We start from the raw sequence: 13,413 nt of genomic DNA, 5'->3' as shown, positions 1-13,413 counted from the left end.
GAAGACAAGCCAGGCCTTGGCATTAAAGCACAGAATTAGCAATCTATTGAAAATATATGTTTGACTGTATCTAAATGTTAAAAAAAACTAAAACCACATTTATTTAAACATGATATTTATAAAAATAACTTACTTTTTCAACATTTCTTCCTTCTTTTTGTATTGGATACTTCCTTTTTCAAATGGAAAGCCACTGAACTGACCCACATTCTTCTTTAATGAGGACACCTAAAAAGTTTCCCTTATTATTAATGCTATTTCTTACCCAGTACACAAGAAAATTTTCAAAGCCATCATCTTTATTTTCATATCTGTCCCCAAGTTACATATTTGTTCATTCAAAATGATAAATATATCTGCTACTAATATAACATGTTAACATTATAAAGGCCTGAAAACTTAATTCTTTGATAATCACAATTTGTATTTGAATGAATTTCCATCTAGGAATTGTTACTAGTAATGATAAAACCATAAGTGAACGTTAATCTGACAATTTGAGGGAATGTGGAAGTTACTATGTAAAAAGTCATCCCTTTTCTAAGCAACACAAATTAACTATATTTCTTATTTTCCAAATTAGGAAGTCAGAGATTTTATTCTTTGAAAAGTAAAGAACAGAGATCACACCAAAAAGTTAAAAATATTTAAGTTATGGGACTTTATAAAGTAGACTTTTGTGAGGATCAATTGAGACAGCACATGTGAAAATAAATTGCATTCTTCAGAAATTCTATGTGACAATGTCAACCACCGCCTTGCTCATGCACAGCAAAGAGCAATTTCTTCAATTATAAGTATATGGACTAATGAAGTAGCGTGTACAATGAAATAATTCAGCAAATGAAATACTGATTTACTCTAACAAATCCTTTAGCAAGGAACCACTACCTCGTTTATCAGATAGTTGCTTAAATTGAGATACAACTGTACTGAATAACTTTTCTTAATGGCTACAACATTCAAAAATAAATTTTTTCTAACACATTTAAAGAGCACTAAAATCATCACACTTTAGGTGTCAAAATCTGAGATTTCAGTTTTGAATAAAAACAACTACAGCTTCAAGTGCTCTTGATATTATCTTCCTACTTGCTAATATCCAGCTGTGTGTGCTGTGACAAGTCTTTAAACAAATATGTGTCTCGGTTTGCTCACTTACATAGTGCAGAAATTGAACTAGTTGATCGAACTAGTTGCTAAGGTCCTTCCCAGAACTAAAATTATTAAACACTTCTATTGTTAAGTGTTTTAATACATAAACATGCTACTAGGGTAAAAGTATAGAAAAGGTCTTACAGTGCCTGGTCTGTTGTAAAGCAGTTTGTGTAGATTTCTAAGCTCGTCTGTTTTCTTCTTACTCAGAAAGAAATGTATCCTTTCAATTTCACAAAGTTTCTGCCCCTTCCCTAGAAAAAATACAATAGTAATTAAATACCCATTGCTTGTTAATACATCTACAAAGCTAATTTAAATGAGAATTCATTATATATTATTTACATATTATTTTTGCTTTAATAGGACAATTTAAACAAAATTATACCATAAATATAGTACTACTTATTAAACAGTAAAAACTAAACACTGCTAACCATCATTTTGCATATTTAGGCATTTTCACCATAAAATTGAAGACACATAGAATAAACTTACCTTGAGCAATTGTAAATGGTTCTCTTTGTAAGGAAGAAACTTGCATTGTCAACCTCTCTACTTTTTTCTTTTCCCTCTTGCCTTCCACGATGAGGCTCTTTTCTAGAAATTAATTTAATATTTTTTAAATAACAAAAAACTTTAAAAAAATATATTATTAGCCTTATTGGATAAACATGTAGTAAAAAGATCCCAGAAATCTAATACCTAACTCTTTTTCTGGGTACTGTTTTGTGAAACAAATGACATAGCAGAGATGAAAACACTTGACAAGTTAATAGCACCATTGAAATTTTTTAAAGTAACATTTTACTTACCTGGCAACCTCACAGGGTACTCAGTTTAAAAAAAAAAAAAATCAGAAAAGAAAAAAAAATTTACCCAACTACAATTATTGCTATGGAAGTTCATTTACTTCATTTGTAAAAAATCACTTATGTCCTTACTAATACTCTTTGTTTAGACATTCTATTAACTGTGGTTCTACAGTTTGCTGTACAGTAGAACAGCAAGTTGAGACTGAGAGTATAAAAAGAGATTCAAAAGATATACAGAGCACAGCAATAATTTAGTAAACTGACAGGAGACAAAAACAAGGTCCTTAAGGCAGCCCAGAGGTTGTACAGACAGGGCAAAATACTCTAAGTTCACATTTACTGTAATCAATTGGGAGGGGCATTACTTTGTAGTTTAACAAATGATGCTCTTAAGGACGGCCATAAATCATTCTAAAAATGTTACGTTCTGTTTAGACGTTTTTTTTTAAAAAACAAGCTGGAAAATATGTTTTAAAAATTAAAACATTAAGCTTGATTTATCTAAAATCATTTGCCTACTAAATGAAATAAAGTCAGATAAATGAAAGACACTATATATTGCTGGAGGTCCTTCCACTCAATCAATGAATGCCCGTTTTGTACAAAGCTGGATGAGATACTAAGGGAAAATGGAGAGACCCTGAACATCTCATGAGAGAGATCATGTCTATTAGGGAGATGAGACACAAAATGATACTCCAATGTGGAAGATGATAAAACACCTCAAGAAAGATACAACTAAAAGTTCTGTGAGTTGAGAAGGGAGTGATTATTTTTGGGTTAGGGAAAGGGATCATGATACCGGAGCTGGCTTTGAAGACAGGTAAGATCTGGAGATGTAAGGACTTGCACAAGAACAAGAAAGGAAAAAGGATTCCAGGAGGTATATTCTGGCAATGGTGTACAGAATAAAGAAGCACTCTTAATCAATCCATTATCACTCCAGTTCCTTTCCCTGATGATTTGAACCACTTCCTTGCCTTTGATTACCATCCATATGCCAAGACTTCCCAGTCTAACTACAGGCCTAGCTGCCAACTGCACAGCTCTTCATGTCCTACAGGCACCTGAATGCAATACATCCAAAACTGAAGTCATAACCATCTCCAAACTTGCTCAAGTCCATAAATTATTTTCTTTAGCAAATGATAATGCCATCAACCCTGCTAAGACAGAAACTTTGAAGTCATCTTTGGTTACTCTCTCACTTCTTCCACCCCATCACCCTCCACCCCCCACCCCCCCACCCCAAGTTTGGTTAATCTGACCCCTTGTATGACACAGACTTCATTAATTTCACTGCCTTGCTTCTACAAATCTCAAGTAGAGTTAATAATAAGTAGAATAAGGTAGAATAAATAGAACAAAAATTTTCACAATTTTAGTTGTCCCACTAATACCTCAAATGAGTGAAATAATAAAATTAGAAATATAAAATTGTTTGAGGATAATTTTTAAATAAAATTACTGTGTTAAAAAGAATCACAATTTGTTCATCTGTAACAAACTATGGGATTCTTTGAACTACTGCTGGTACACAAGCATTACTGTGTTGGGCATACATAGTATTTTTACATGACATCCATGCTTTTTTTCCTAGTATGAAGAATATTCCTCCCTGTGATATTCCAACCCTGCCCCCTCCACAAAAAAAAGTCTAAACGACAAACAAAATAATAGAGGAAAAAGTGCTGAGACATTACAGCCACTTTCCGGTTAGTTTATGAATAATTAAAAAGTAACTAATATTTTTGTTCATAGACTTTTTTGTACTGTATTAAATATAGAGTGCTCCCTTCTAAGAGCACATATCACTTTAAACAAAGAAGAGACACACTTTAACTCTCAACCCGGATTGCACTTACAAGATTCTAACCACGACTGGTTCACACTTCTAGGCTTAAGAGAAACTGACCATTAAAGCTAGGTATGGAAAGACAACTTCTAGCCTCTTCCCAAGTTTAGCTGAGTTGTAACCACATACTAATTAATCCTAGACTAGACTAATATCATCAAAGAAAGCTAAGGTCTGTGATACGGATTTTTAAATGGTTGGAAACATAAAGTTGATATAGCTCAAAGAAGCACTGCAGCCTGTGTCTTCAACAAACTGACAGTACCACTCCTTAACACTGAAGTTCTTCTGTTTCATGCCAAATAATTGCTAATCTTGCCCTGTCTTGGGCCAGACTCAGCTTCAAAACTGAAACAGCTCTGGGCTCATATTTAACTTTCTCGGTACAGCACCCAACAGCTTTCACCACGGTTTCCCAGTGAAAGTAAAACCCTCCCATCCTTCAAGCAGTTACTCAAGCTCAGTAAATATGAAAATATTATAACTCCAGGGCCAGCAATAATAACTTCTTCAAGTCTCAATGTGAGGTTTCGTTAAAGACTTCACAACAGCTTCAAAAGGCAGGAAAAAAAAGTGTAAATTAATACAAGATTAAAATGAAACATTAACTGAGTAACTTCAAAGATTAACATGCACTGAATTTTTAAAAAGATCTGAAACTTACAAACTTCCTGTCAAAAGATGAAATGTTATGAACGTATATCGCTGGCAAGAGGTCAAGAGCACTCCAAAGTACATAATAACAAGGCTAACAAATATAAAAGGAACATAGGAATTCATTTAATTCTCCGCCATTGCATAACAGTAAACAAAACAATTTTGCATTCATTCCTGCTGCAAACCTCTCTGTGTTAACGCCTCTAAGCGGAAAAAGAGCAAGAAAACTGTCTTCCGAAAGAAAAAAAAAACCCCACAAAACTTCGATCTGAAAAACCCATCACTCCAGACACAACATCCTCCCCACCTTTTTCTTCCTCTTCCTCTTCCTCTTCCTCTTCCTCCTCCTCCTCCTCGTCCTCTTCACTGTCTTCTCCCCTGCAGGGCACCTCGGGCTCTTTCTCGGAGGCGGGCTGGGCGGGGGTTCCCTCTCCCTCTGCAGCGGGGGCCGAGGAGGACATGCTGACGACCTGAGGGCCGAGAGGGAGAAAGAAGTCTGGGTCCCGACGCCGCCCCAAGGCTCGCACCTTCGCCGGCCCTACCGAGGCGGGAAGGACCGGCGGCCGCCGTGACTTCTCTGGCTCCTCCCAGGCTAAGGAACCAGGGGGCCGCGGGAAACCCGGGCTCAAAGTTGCTTCCACCCGCAGTCGGGACGGATTCCCTCCCGCGCCGCCGTCCCGGGATTCCCGAGGCGGGAAGCCGCGCATGCCCCTCCCGCCCGGCTGAGCCTCCCGGCGGTGCCGGTCCCCTCCCCCGCCTCAGGCCGGCGTCCAAATGGCCGCGTCCATCCCCGTCCGCCGCGGCGGGGCAGGCGGCCGGGGGCCACGGCCCCCTCCTGGCCTCCCTTCCCCGAGCGCGGCCCTCACCGCGAGTCCCGGGCGCCGCAGGCCTGGCGCGCGAGGGCACGAGGAAGGTCCGAACAGCAGCGGCGGATGCCGAGAGAAAGGCGCGCGGGCCGCTGTCGCGCGTGACGCTCGCACCGAGCTCTCTGCTCCCCAGAATCAACAAGATTTTCAAAATGGCGGTTCGGGGAGGAAAGCGGGAATGCGGCGGCCAATCAGGGCCGCGAGCTGGTTGTTGGCGGGCGCAGGCAGGGGAGGCGGGGAGGGCCGTGCGCCTTAGCGGGAAGCCGGGCGGGGCGGCGGCGGGGTCTCCCCGAACGCGGGTTGAGGAGCCCCGCGCTCCGGCTCCCGTGTCCCGGCCCCACTGGTCTGTGCCTGAGGTCTGGCCGGGGGGCGGGAGCGGGCGGAGACCTTGCCTGGCAGTGCAGAGCGGAAAAACGCTAGGGGGCCTTCGTGTTTATTGTCTCCACGATTCCCGGAAAAGATGATGAGCCGTAGTGGGCTGTGGCGGGGAGGTGATGGAGGTAAAGTTTAGAAATCCCGTGAAGTTGGTACCTACAGTATTTCACAGAGGTGGAGGAGAATAAATAAGTCCCACAGATTATACTGTGTGATGACTCGCGAATCTACTGTATTTCTTAGGACCCCATGGCTTGACAAAAGATCCTGCCCTGTTGAATGTTCACATCACCAGAAACATAAATAGATTTTAGGCCAATGAGAATGTAGGGAAGAAATGTGTGTGTGTGTGTGTTATGATAGAGGAAATACGGTATTTGTCCAGTCCAGATCCATCTCCTGAGTTGTAGGCCGGCTACAGTTCTGCAGATAAGTTTTAGAATCAACATTTCAAAATGGAACTCAAATCTCACCTCTTCTCAAATGATCTCTCTTCTGTATACGACTTCCTTCATTTTCACCCACCTCCTCAAGCACAGCTGCCCAAAGGATGCTTTTACTTAATGGACTTAAGATCAGTTAAATTTCCTTGAATGGACTCCTGGTTGCAGGGCAAAAATTGAACATTTTCTTTGAATCCTCTCTTTCCTTTTGCCCTCCTTTGCCCCAGTTCAACACATAAGCAAATCCCGTCACTTCTATCCTTGTATTTTAAACCATTTCCCACCTACTGATTCCACTAAGGCCCTGTCCACTGCCTTCTTTTGCCTGTACAACATAAAGTCCACACTGGTCTGCTGGCTTCTACATTACCACCTTCCTCCACTAGTGACACAGCAGTCCCAGTGACCTGTTAAAAAATTTTTTATCGGACTGAGGACTCCCTTGCTTAAAACCCTTCAATGGCTTCCAATCATACTTGGAATTAAAATCCGAAATCCTTAGCATGGTTTACTGAAGTGCTACAAAATCCAATCTCTCTGGCACTGTTCCCTCTGTTTCAGCCACATCAGCCTTCTTGAGTTGCCTCCATCAAGCCAAGCTCCTTCCCACCTTTGGGCTTTACACTTAACTTTTTCTGCCTGGCCTGTTCCCCCAGATTTTCAAATGACTTGCACCTTCACATCATTTAGGTCTCTCCTCTAGTGCTTCTCCCCCAGTACCATCTACTCTCTAGACCCTTACACATCTGTGGTAGGTGGAATTATGTACCCCAATTTAAACAGGTTCTTAATCAGCATTCCTGGGGATGTGAACCCATTGTAAATAGGACCTCTTCAAGATGTTTGCAGTGTGTTTTGTTTTTTGTTTTTAACTTAAAACTTGACTCAGTTGAATGAGGATGGGTCTTAATCTAATCCTGATTACTGGAGACCTTATGAAGAGAAAGAAACCTGAAGCCAGAGTCAGAGAAAGCCACAGGGAAGAGCCGGAAGCCAGAAGTCAAAGGACTGGAAGAGAAAGGAAAGGACATCGCCATGTGACACAAGGTAGAGATGCAAGCTATGGAAATCCAAGGTTTGCTGGCAGCCAGCACCTGAACAGACTTTGGGGAGAAAGCATCACCTTACTGACACCTTGATTTTGGCCTTCTTCTAGCCTCAGAACCATGAGGCAATACATTCCCGTTGTTTAAGCCAATCCTTTGTAGTCATAGCAGCCTGGCAAACTAGGACACCTTCTTTTTCATTCACTCATTGATTCAAAAAACTTATTGAATATTTACTTTCTTCCAGTCATTAAGTGTTAAAGCAGGACCAAGTTCCTGCACCCTCGGAGCTTACATTTAGTTGGGGAGACAAAGAACAAATAAACAAGTAAATAAATTAGATGTCAAATGGTGATAAAAATGAAGCAGGTTATGGGAGATTGGAAGTACCAGTAGGGTGGATGGGTGGATTTTATTTTATATATCTGATGATTAACGAAGGTCTCTGATAAAGTGACCTTTAAAAAGAAGTTTGAAGGAAATGAGCATGGTGGAGATAGACTAGATATAAAGAATTCTTTAAACTGTTGCTAGTGGAATAAAAGAGACGGTGAGGAGTCAATGATAATTTGGGGATTTTGGTTTCTATAACTAGAAGAACAGGGTAGCTATTGACTAAGATGAGGAAGATTTCAGAGATTCGGTGCTACAGGGTTTTGTGTGTGTGTGTGTGTGTTTTTAGGGGGAAGACGAGTTGCTTTGTTTTGGACATAAGTTTCAGTTTCCTATTAGTATCTAAATGGAAATATGGAGTAGGCAGTTGAATATGCGAGTCTGGCTTTCAAGGGAAGAGGTTCTAGTTCAAGATGTAAATTTAGCACTTGTCAACATGCAGATGGTATTTAAAGCCCTGAGGGTGGATGAGGTCACTAACAGGGAATACAGGTAGAGCTAAAGAGAGGGTGGAGATTGCACCCTGGAGCTCTATAGTGTTTAAAGATTCAGGAGAGGAAGAGGAATAACAAAGGAGATGAGACAGAGCACCTGTGGCCTGTGAAGTGAGAGGACAATCAAGTGAAATTTGTGTCCCAGAAGCCAAGTGAAGACAGTGTCTAAGAAGGAGGGAATGATAAACTGGATCAGATGCTGCTAAAAGGTCAGTAAGATGAGAACTGAGACTTGACTGTTGGATATAGCAGTGTTGAGTTATTAGTGACATTGGCAGGAGCTGTTTCTATGGGGCAGTGAGTATGAAAGTGCCTGGAGTGGGGATACAGGGATTAAGGTGGGGAAGGAGCCAATTCAGACACACTTTGTAGGAGTTTTGCTGTACAACAGAGCAGAGAAATGAAGTAGTAGTTTCAGGAGCTCAAGAGGAGTTTGGTTTTTAAGATGGGAGGTATTACTGTATGTTTGCAAGTTGATGGGAATGGATCAGTAGAAAGGGAAAATTGAGTATGCAAGAGAGGGAGAGGACAATAGCTGGAACCCACCTTAAGTAGGTGTCATAGGATGAGTTCTCTGTAAGCAGTGCTGAAACAGAATGTGGGGCATCAGGTGTTTATTAGGGAATACCTGAGAAAGGAAAGGGGAGGAAACATCATGGGCAGAGGAAGAAGTTAAACTTTGAAGCATACCTGACAAAGCCTCAGCCTTCCCCATGGGGAGCTCTGGATTGAGCACTGCCCTGCAGACTGTCCTGTTTTGGGCCTGAATGACCGGGCTTTAATGCCCCACCCCCCTTGCCCAGTTGCTGCATGCAGACCACCGCAAAAATGGCGTGACCTCAAGTGAAGTGACTCTACAGCATTGGCAGACCCTGAAGGAGCTGCTAGATGGAGGCTGTCTGCTGACTACAGTCTCTGAGCTTGAAAGGGGGTCTGATTAGTCATCTCCATGACTACCACAGAAGATGAGACGAGATGGAATCTGGTGCACAAGTAGTGGAGTTATCGTTAGATGGGACAGTGGACAGTTTCATAATAAGAGGAGGGAAGACGGGATATGGGTACAGATGCTGGGGGTGGGGGTGGGGGTGGCAGTGGGATGTAGGAGTTTAAAAAGCTCTTATTCCTTTTAAGTTTTTCAGTGAATCAGGGGCGAGATCACTGACAGTGAATGAGTGTGGGAGAGGACTATTGGGGGTTTCAGAGAGAAGAAATGCGGGGAAAAGGGGAATGAATGGATTAAGGGAATGTGTAGGGTTGCCAGGCAGCCACTAGGACCTACTGAAATTAGTGGCCATGAAGTCAAAGTGACACCAGTCAGCATTATTGTTTTTCTCCAGCCATATTTAGCTACCTGGGAGTAGATGCCAAGAAAGTACAAAGAAGGATTTAATAAAGTTGGGGTTTTGCCATGCAAATATGAAGAAAGGAGAGGTGGGTAAGTGAATTTCAGGCAGTGATAAATGATCCTGGCCCCTTTTCACTAAGTCTCACCTCTCTCATGTCCTTACTTTCCTTCTTAGCTCAGATTCTATGATCCATCATTATATTCATTTGCTGAATGAATGAAGACAAGCCAAATAAACTCTTGTTATGGCAATGCAGAACATTTTTAAATTAAGTTGATGAGAAGGTGTATTAATCAGGATAGGACAGGCTATTTCAGTGGCTTGACAAAAGCTTATTTCTTGTTCTACGAAGCTGTCTATGGGTTCAGGCAATGCTTCAGGGCTGTTTGCTATCAATTTCCTTTACTCACTGCTCCAGGCTACTTTGATCTGCTAGATCCACGGTCTCAACATATGTCTTTCATGTTCACAGTGACACAGGAAGGGAGCAGGAGGAGAACTCATTCCCCCTCTTCTATGATTCTGCTCATCAGCCAGTATCAGACCAGTCATAGGCCCCTAACCTAACTGCAAAGGGTCTAGGCAGTGTGGGGGCACAGGTGGAATAATCAGTGGGCATCGTTGTCTCTGCCCCAGAAGGGGCTGATGATCACAACTGTATCTGGTACAATTGGGATGAAGAGGGACTGTGCCTGAAACTATCTATTGCTTTATTTTGGAAACTATTAAAACTCTGCTTCTCAAAATTTCTCATGTTTTGTCTTTGAGAAGTTTTTACATACCCTGTATGCACATCTCGATCTTTCTAACACACATATCTAACTCTTTCATACACTTATCTATCTTTCCCCAACTGTCAGTTTCCTGGGCAGAGGCCATGTCCATGTTATTTATTACTCTCTCCCAGGGCTTGGCATAATGCCTGACACACAATAAATACTTTCAACATATTTAAATGAAATGTACCCCCTTTTGGTTTTTAGACAGTGGCATGAGTCTGTTGTCTGGATGTTAAAGGGCTTCCAGGAATACCAACCCAGTAAATTAACTTGGTTTGAATAAGCTGAGGACCAGATTCTTTTTTTAACTGGGTCATAAATATAAATATAGTGACACATTTGGTTCTTCTAAAAACAAGATATCATATTCTATTTTAGTAGAAAGAGTTAGCCAACATACCCAGTTTAATTTGAGATTAGGTTTGAAAATATCTGCTAATAATAATAATAATAATAATACCTGGATGTTCTAGCTTGGAGAATGGCCAGGAGGGACTATTCAAGGTAAGCAGTTGGAGAAGGTGAGGGAAATGGTGGTGAGACAGAAAAGTTGGAGAGCAAAGGATGAGTGGTTACTGAATTGTGGCCCCAGTAACTAATTTTGCTTTAAATTTAATGACTGCAGCCCTAGTAACTACCTTGCTCTATACTAACATTTAATTAATATAACCTTATCAACTGTTGCATGCAATGAGACCAAAGAGTTAGGGAGCTTTGGTATTATTTCTCTCATTTTCTGTAAAATAAGGAGATCTTCCCCAAAGAAGGGGGCTTTTCTCCTTATGGACTACCATGCAGTGCTTACATTATGTTTAACATAATCACTGCTGGCCAAATGTATCATCAGAGTAAGAAAGTGGTTTCCTCCATAACTTGGCCAGGCATCCTCAACACTGTCACACGATTATCAAAATGGGGTGTTAGTTTAAAACATGGATATGTCTAACTGTAAAACGTTCCTATAAATCTTATTTGGGACCTAAACTTTTATAAATAAATAAAGTATCTTATTCTTCATTTTAGAGAACTAGAGAAGGTTTGGGTGTGTACCTGTCCCACAGGCAGTGTGGGTTTGGAAAATATATTTAAATTTAGTATAAAAAGATGTTTATAAACTAGGAAAACAAAAAGATTTTAAAAGGTGATCCTACCTCCTAATAATTTGTTTTGGAAAAATACATTTGTTGTGTCTCTCTTCCATTTTTATCTCAGTATAATGCAGTGGTTTTCAAAAGAGGCAGGCATTTTCCCCCTAGCAGACATTTGACAATGTCTGGAGACAGTTTTGGTTGTCACAACTTGGGGGGAGGAGTTTCCTGGTACTGGCACCTAGTGGGTCAAGGCCGGGGATGCTGCTAAACTTCCTACAGTACACAGGACAGTCACCACAACAAGGAATTATCTAGTTCCAAATGTCAATAGTGCTGAGATTGAGAAACCCTGATCTAATGCAATGTACTGTCTTTTCCTCCCACTCCACTAAAACTGCTCTCATTAACACCAACAATGACCTCCACATGGCCCGACTGAAAGGCCACTTTTGAATACTCCTATATTACTAAGTTTCAATGCAGTATTTGACATTGTTTAACATTCCCTTCTTTCAAAATTGCTCTCTCTTCACTTCCATGATGTTGTTTCTTCATTGTTCTTTTCCTTTGCTGGCTGTCTTGTAGCTGTTGGTCTCTCAAATGTTGATGTTCTCCAGAGATCCACCATAGGCCTCTTTGTTTCTTTCCTTACACAAGATTTCCCTGGGTGATCTCAACCACACCAATGCATGGTATCAATGACCTCTTTATTAATAAACTCCAGTTCAATGCGTCTAGCAACTTCCTTTCTCCTGAGCACCATACTCGTGTCAACTGCCTATTTGATATGTCCATTCACTGTCCTATCACTGTCAACATTTTAAAAACTAAACCTGTCGTCTTCTCTCACAATTATCTCCTCTTTTTTCTTTTCTAGCTTTTTACTTTGAAATACTTTCAAACTTACAGGACAGTTACAAAAATAATACAAACCCCATACAGAGAATTTCAGCATACTCCCACTCTACAGATATTCGAATCACCAATTTTAATATTTTGCCACATTTGTCATATCATTCTATTTATCTATCCATCTATCTATCAATCCATCTATCCATCTGTCTATCTATAAACATATTTTCTGAACACTTGAGTGTAGGTTGTATACAGCATGCACCTTGAATACTTCATACTGCCTTGTACACTTCCTGAGAATAAGGATATTCACTTAAGAGCAGTTATCAAGTTCTAGAAATTTAACATTGATGTCAATCTTACAGTCTATATTCCAATTTTTTCTTATGTCCTAATGTCCTTTTGAGTCTTTTCTTCTCCCTTGTTAGATCCCATCAGGATCATGTACTGCATTTAATTGTCACTGTCTCTTCAATTGCTCTTCTTCTTTTTTTAATTTTGGGAACATAAATACAACGTAAGCTTTCCCATCTCAACTATTCCCAAGCATACTACTCACTGGGATTAATCACATTCACAATATTGTGGAACCCTCACCACTTTCCAGTCCTAAAACTTTCCAATCTCTCTGATCAGAAACCCTACACCAATTATGATTTAACTCCCCATTCCCCTGCCACCACCCCAGCAGCCTATACTCTAATTTCTGTCTCTATAAACTTTGATATTTTCTTTTTAGTTACCGTGGGGCTTAAAGTTAACATCCTAAATCTATAACAATCTTGTTTGGTTTGATACCAACTTAACTTAAATCGTATCCACAAACCATGTTCCTATATCCCTCCTTCCTCCCACTTTTATGTACTTCTTGTCACAGATTACATGTTTATTCCTTATGATTCCATCTCCTCCTCTTATTTACTACTTCATTTACTCCCTTGTGGCCCACATGGTTGCTCAGGCTTGAATATTTGAAGTTATCTTTGACCTCTCCCTCTTCCCAACCACCCACGTCAAGTCCTCTTGATATTAAACCTCTACGTACCTCTCAAATCCACCCCATTTTTCTTTCAGGCCAAATCAGCTCTCCCCTCAACTGTTAAAATAGCCCCCTTAGGGAACAATAATCTAATATGTACAGATATGATAATGAGGGTGATCTTAATGCTATGGGAATGGTCAGGAGTGATTATGGTTCATTAATGGGATTATAAGTATCACTGCCGCATTGAAGGTGAAC

General features: G+C 40.6%; 1 protein-coding gene across 1 annotated transcript in view; it reads right to left on the bottom strand.

Moving 5' to 3' along the window:
* Positions 1-5,707, bottom strand: part of DEK (DEK proto-oncogene) — a 32,207-nt gene extending 26,500 nt beyond the window's left edge. Inside the window, exons 1-5 of the mRNA XM_037842130.1 lie at positions 5,349-5,707; positions 4,790-4,952; positions 1,654-1,755; positions 1,300-1,409; positions 134-228 (exon numbers count right to left, since the gene is read on the bottom strand). Coding sequence (XP_037698058.1) covers positions 134-228; positions 1,300-1,409; positions 1,654-1,755; positions 4,790-4,943 — 461 coding nt within the window. The 5' untranslated portion in view covers positions 4,944-4,952; positions 5,349-5,707. The remainder of the gene's footprint in view (positions 1-133; positions 229-1,299; positions 1,410-1,653; positions 1,756-4,789; positions 4,953-5,348) is intronic.
* Between the last annotated feature and the right edge of the window lie 7,706 nt (positions 5,708-13,413).

Source organism: Choloepus didactylus, chromosome 7 (assembly GCF_015220235.1).
Source record: "Choloepus didactylus isolate mChoDid1 chromosome 7, mChoDid1.pri, whole genome shotgun sequence".
Lineage (NCBI taxonomy): Eukaryota > Metazoa > Chordata > Mammalia > Pilosa > Megalonychidae > Choloepus > Choloepus didactylus.
The sequence above is the reverse complement of the archived record's forward strand: the minus strand, read 5'-3'. Positions and strand labels throughout refer to the sequence as shown.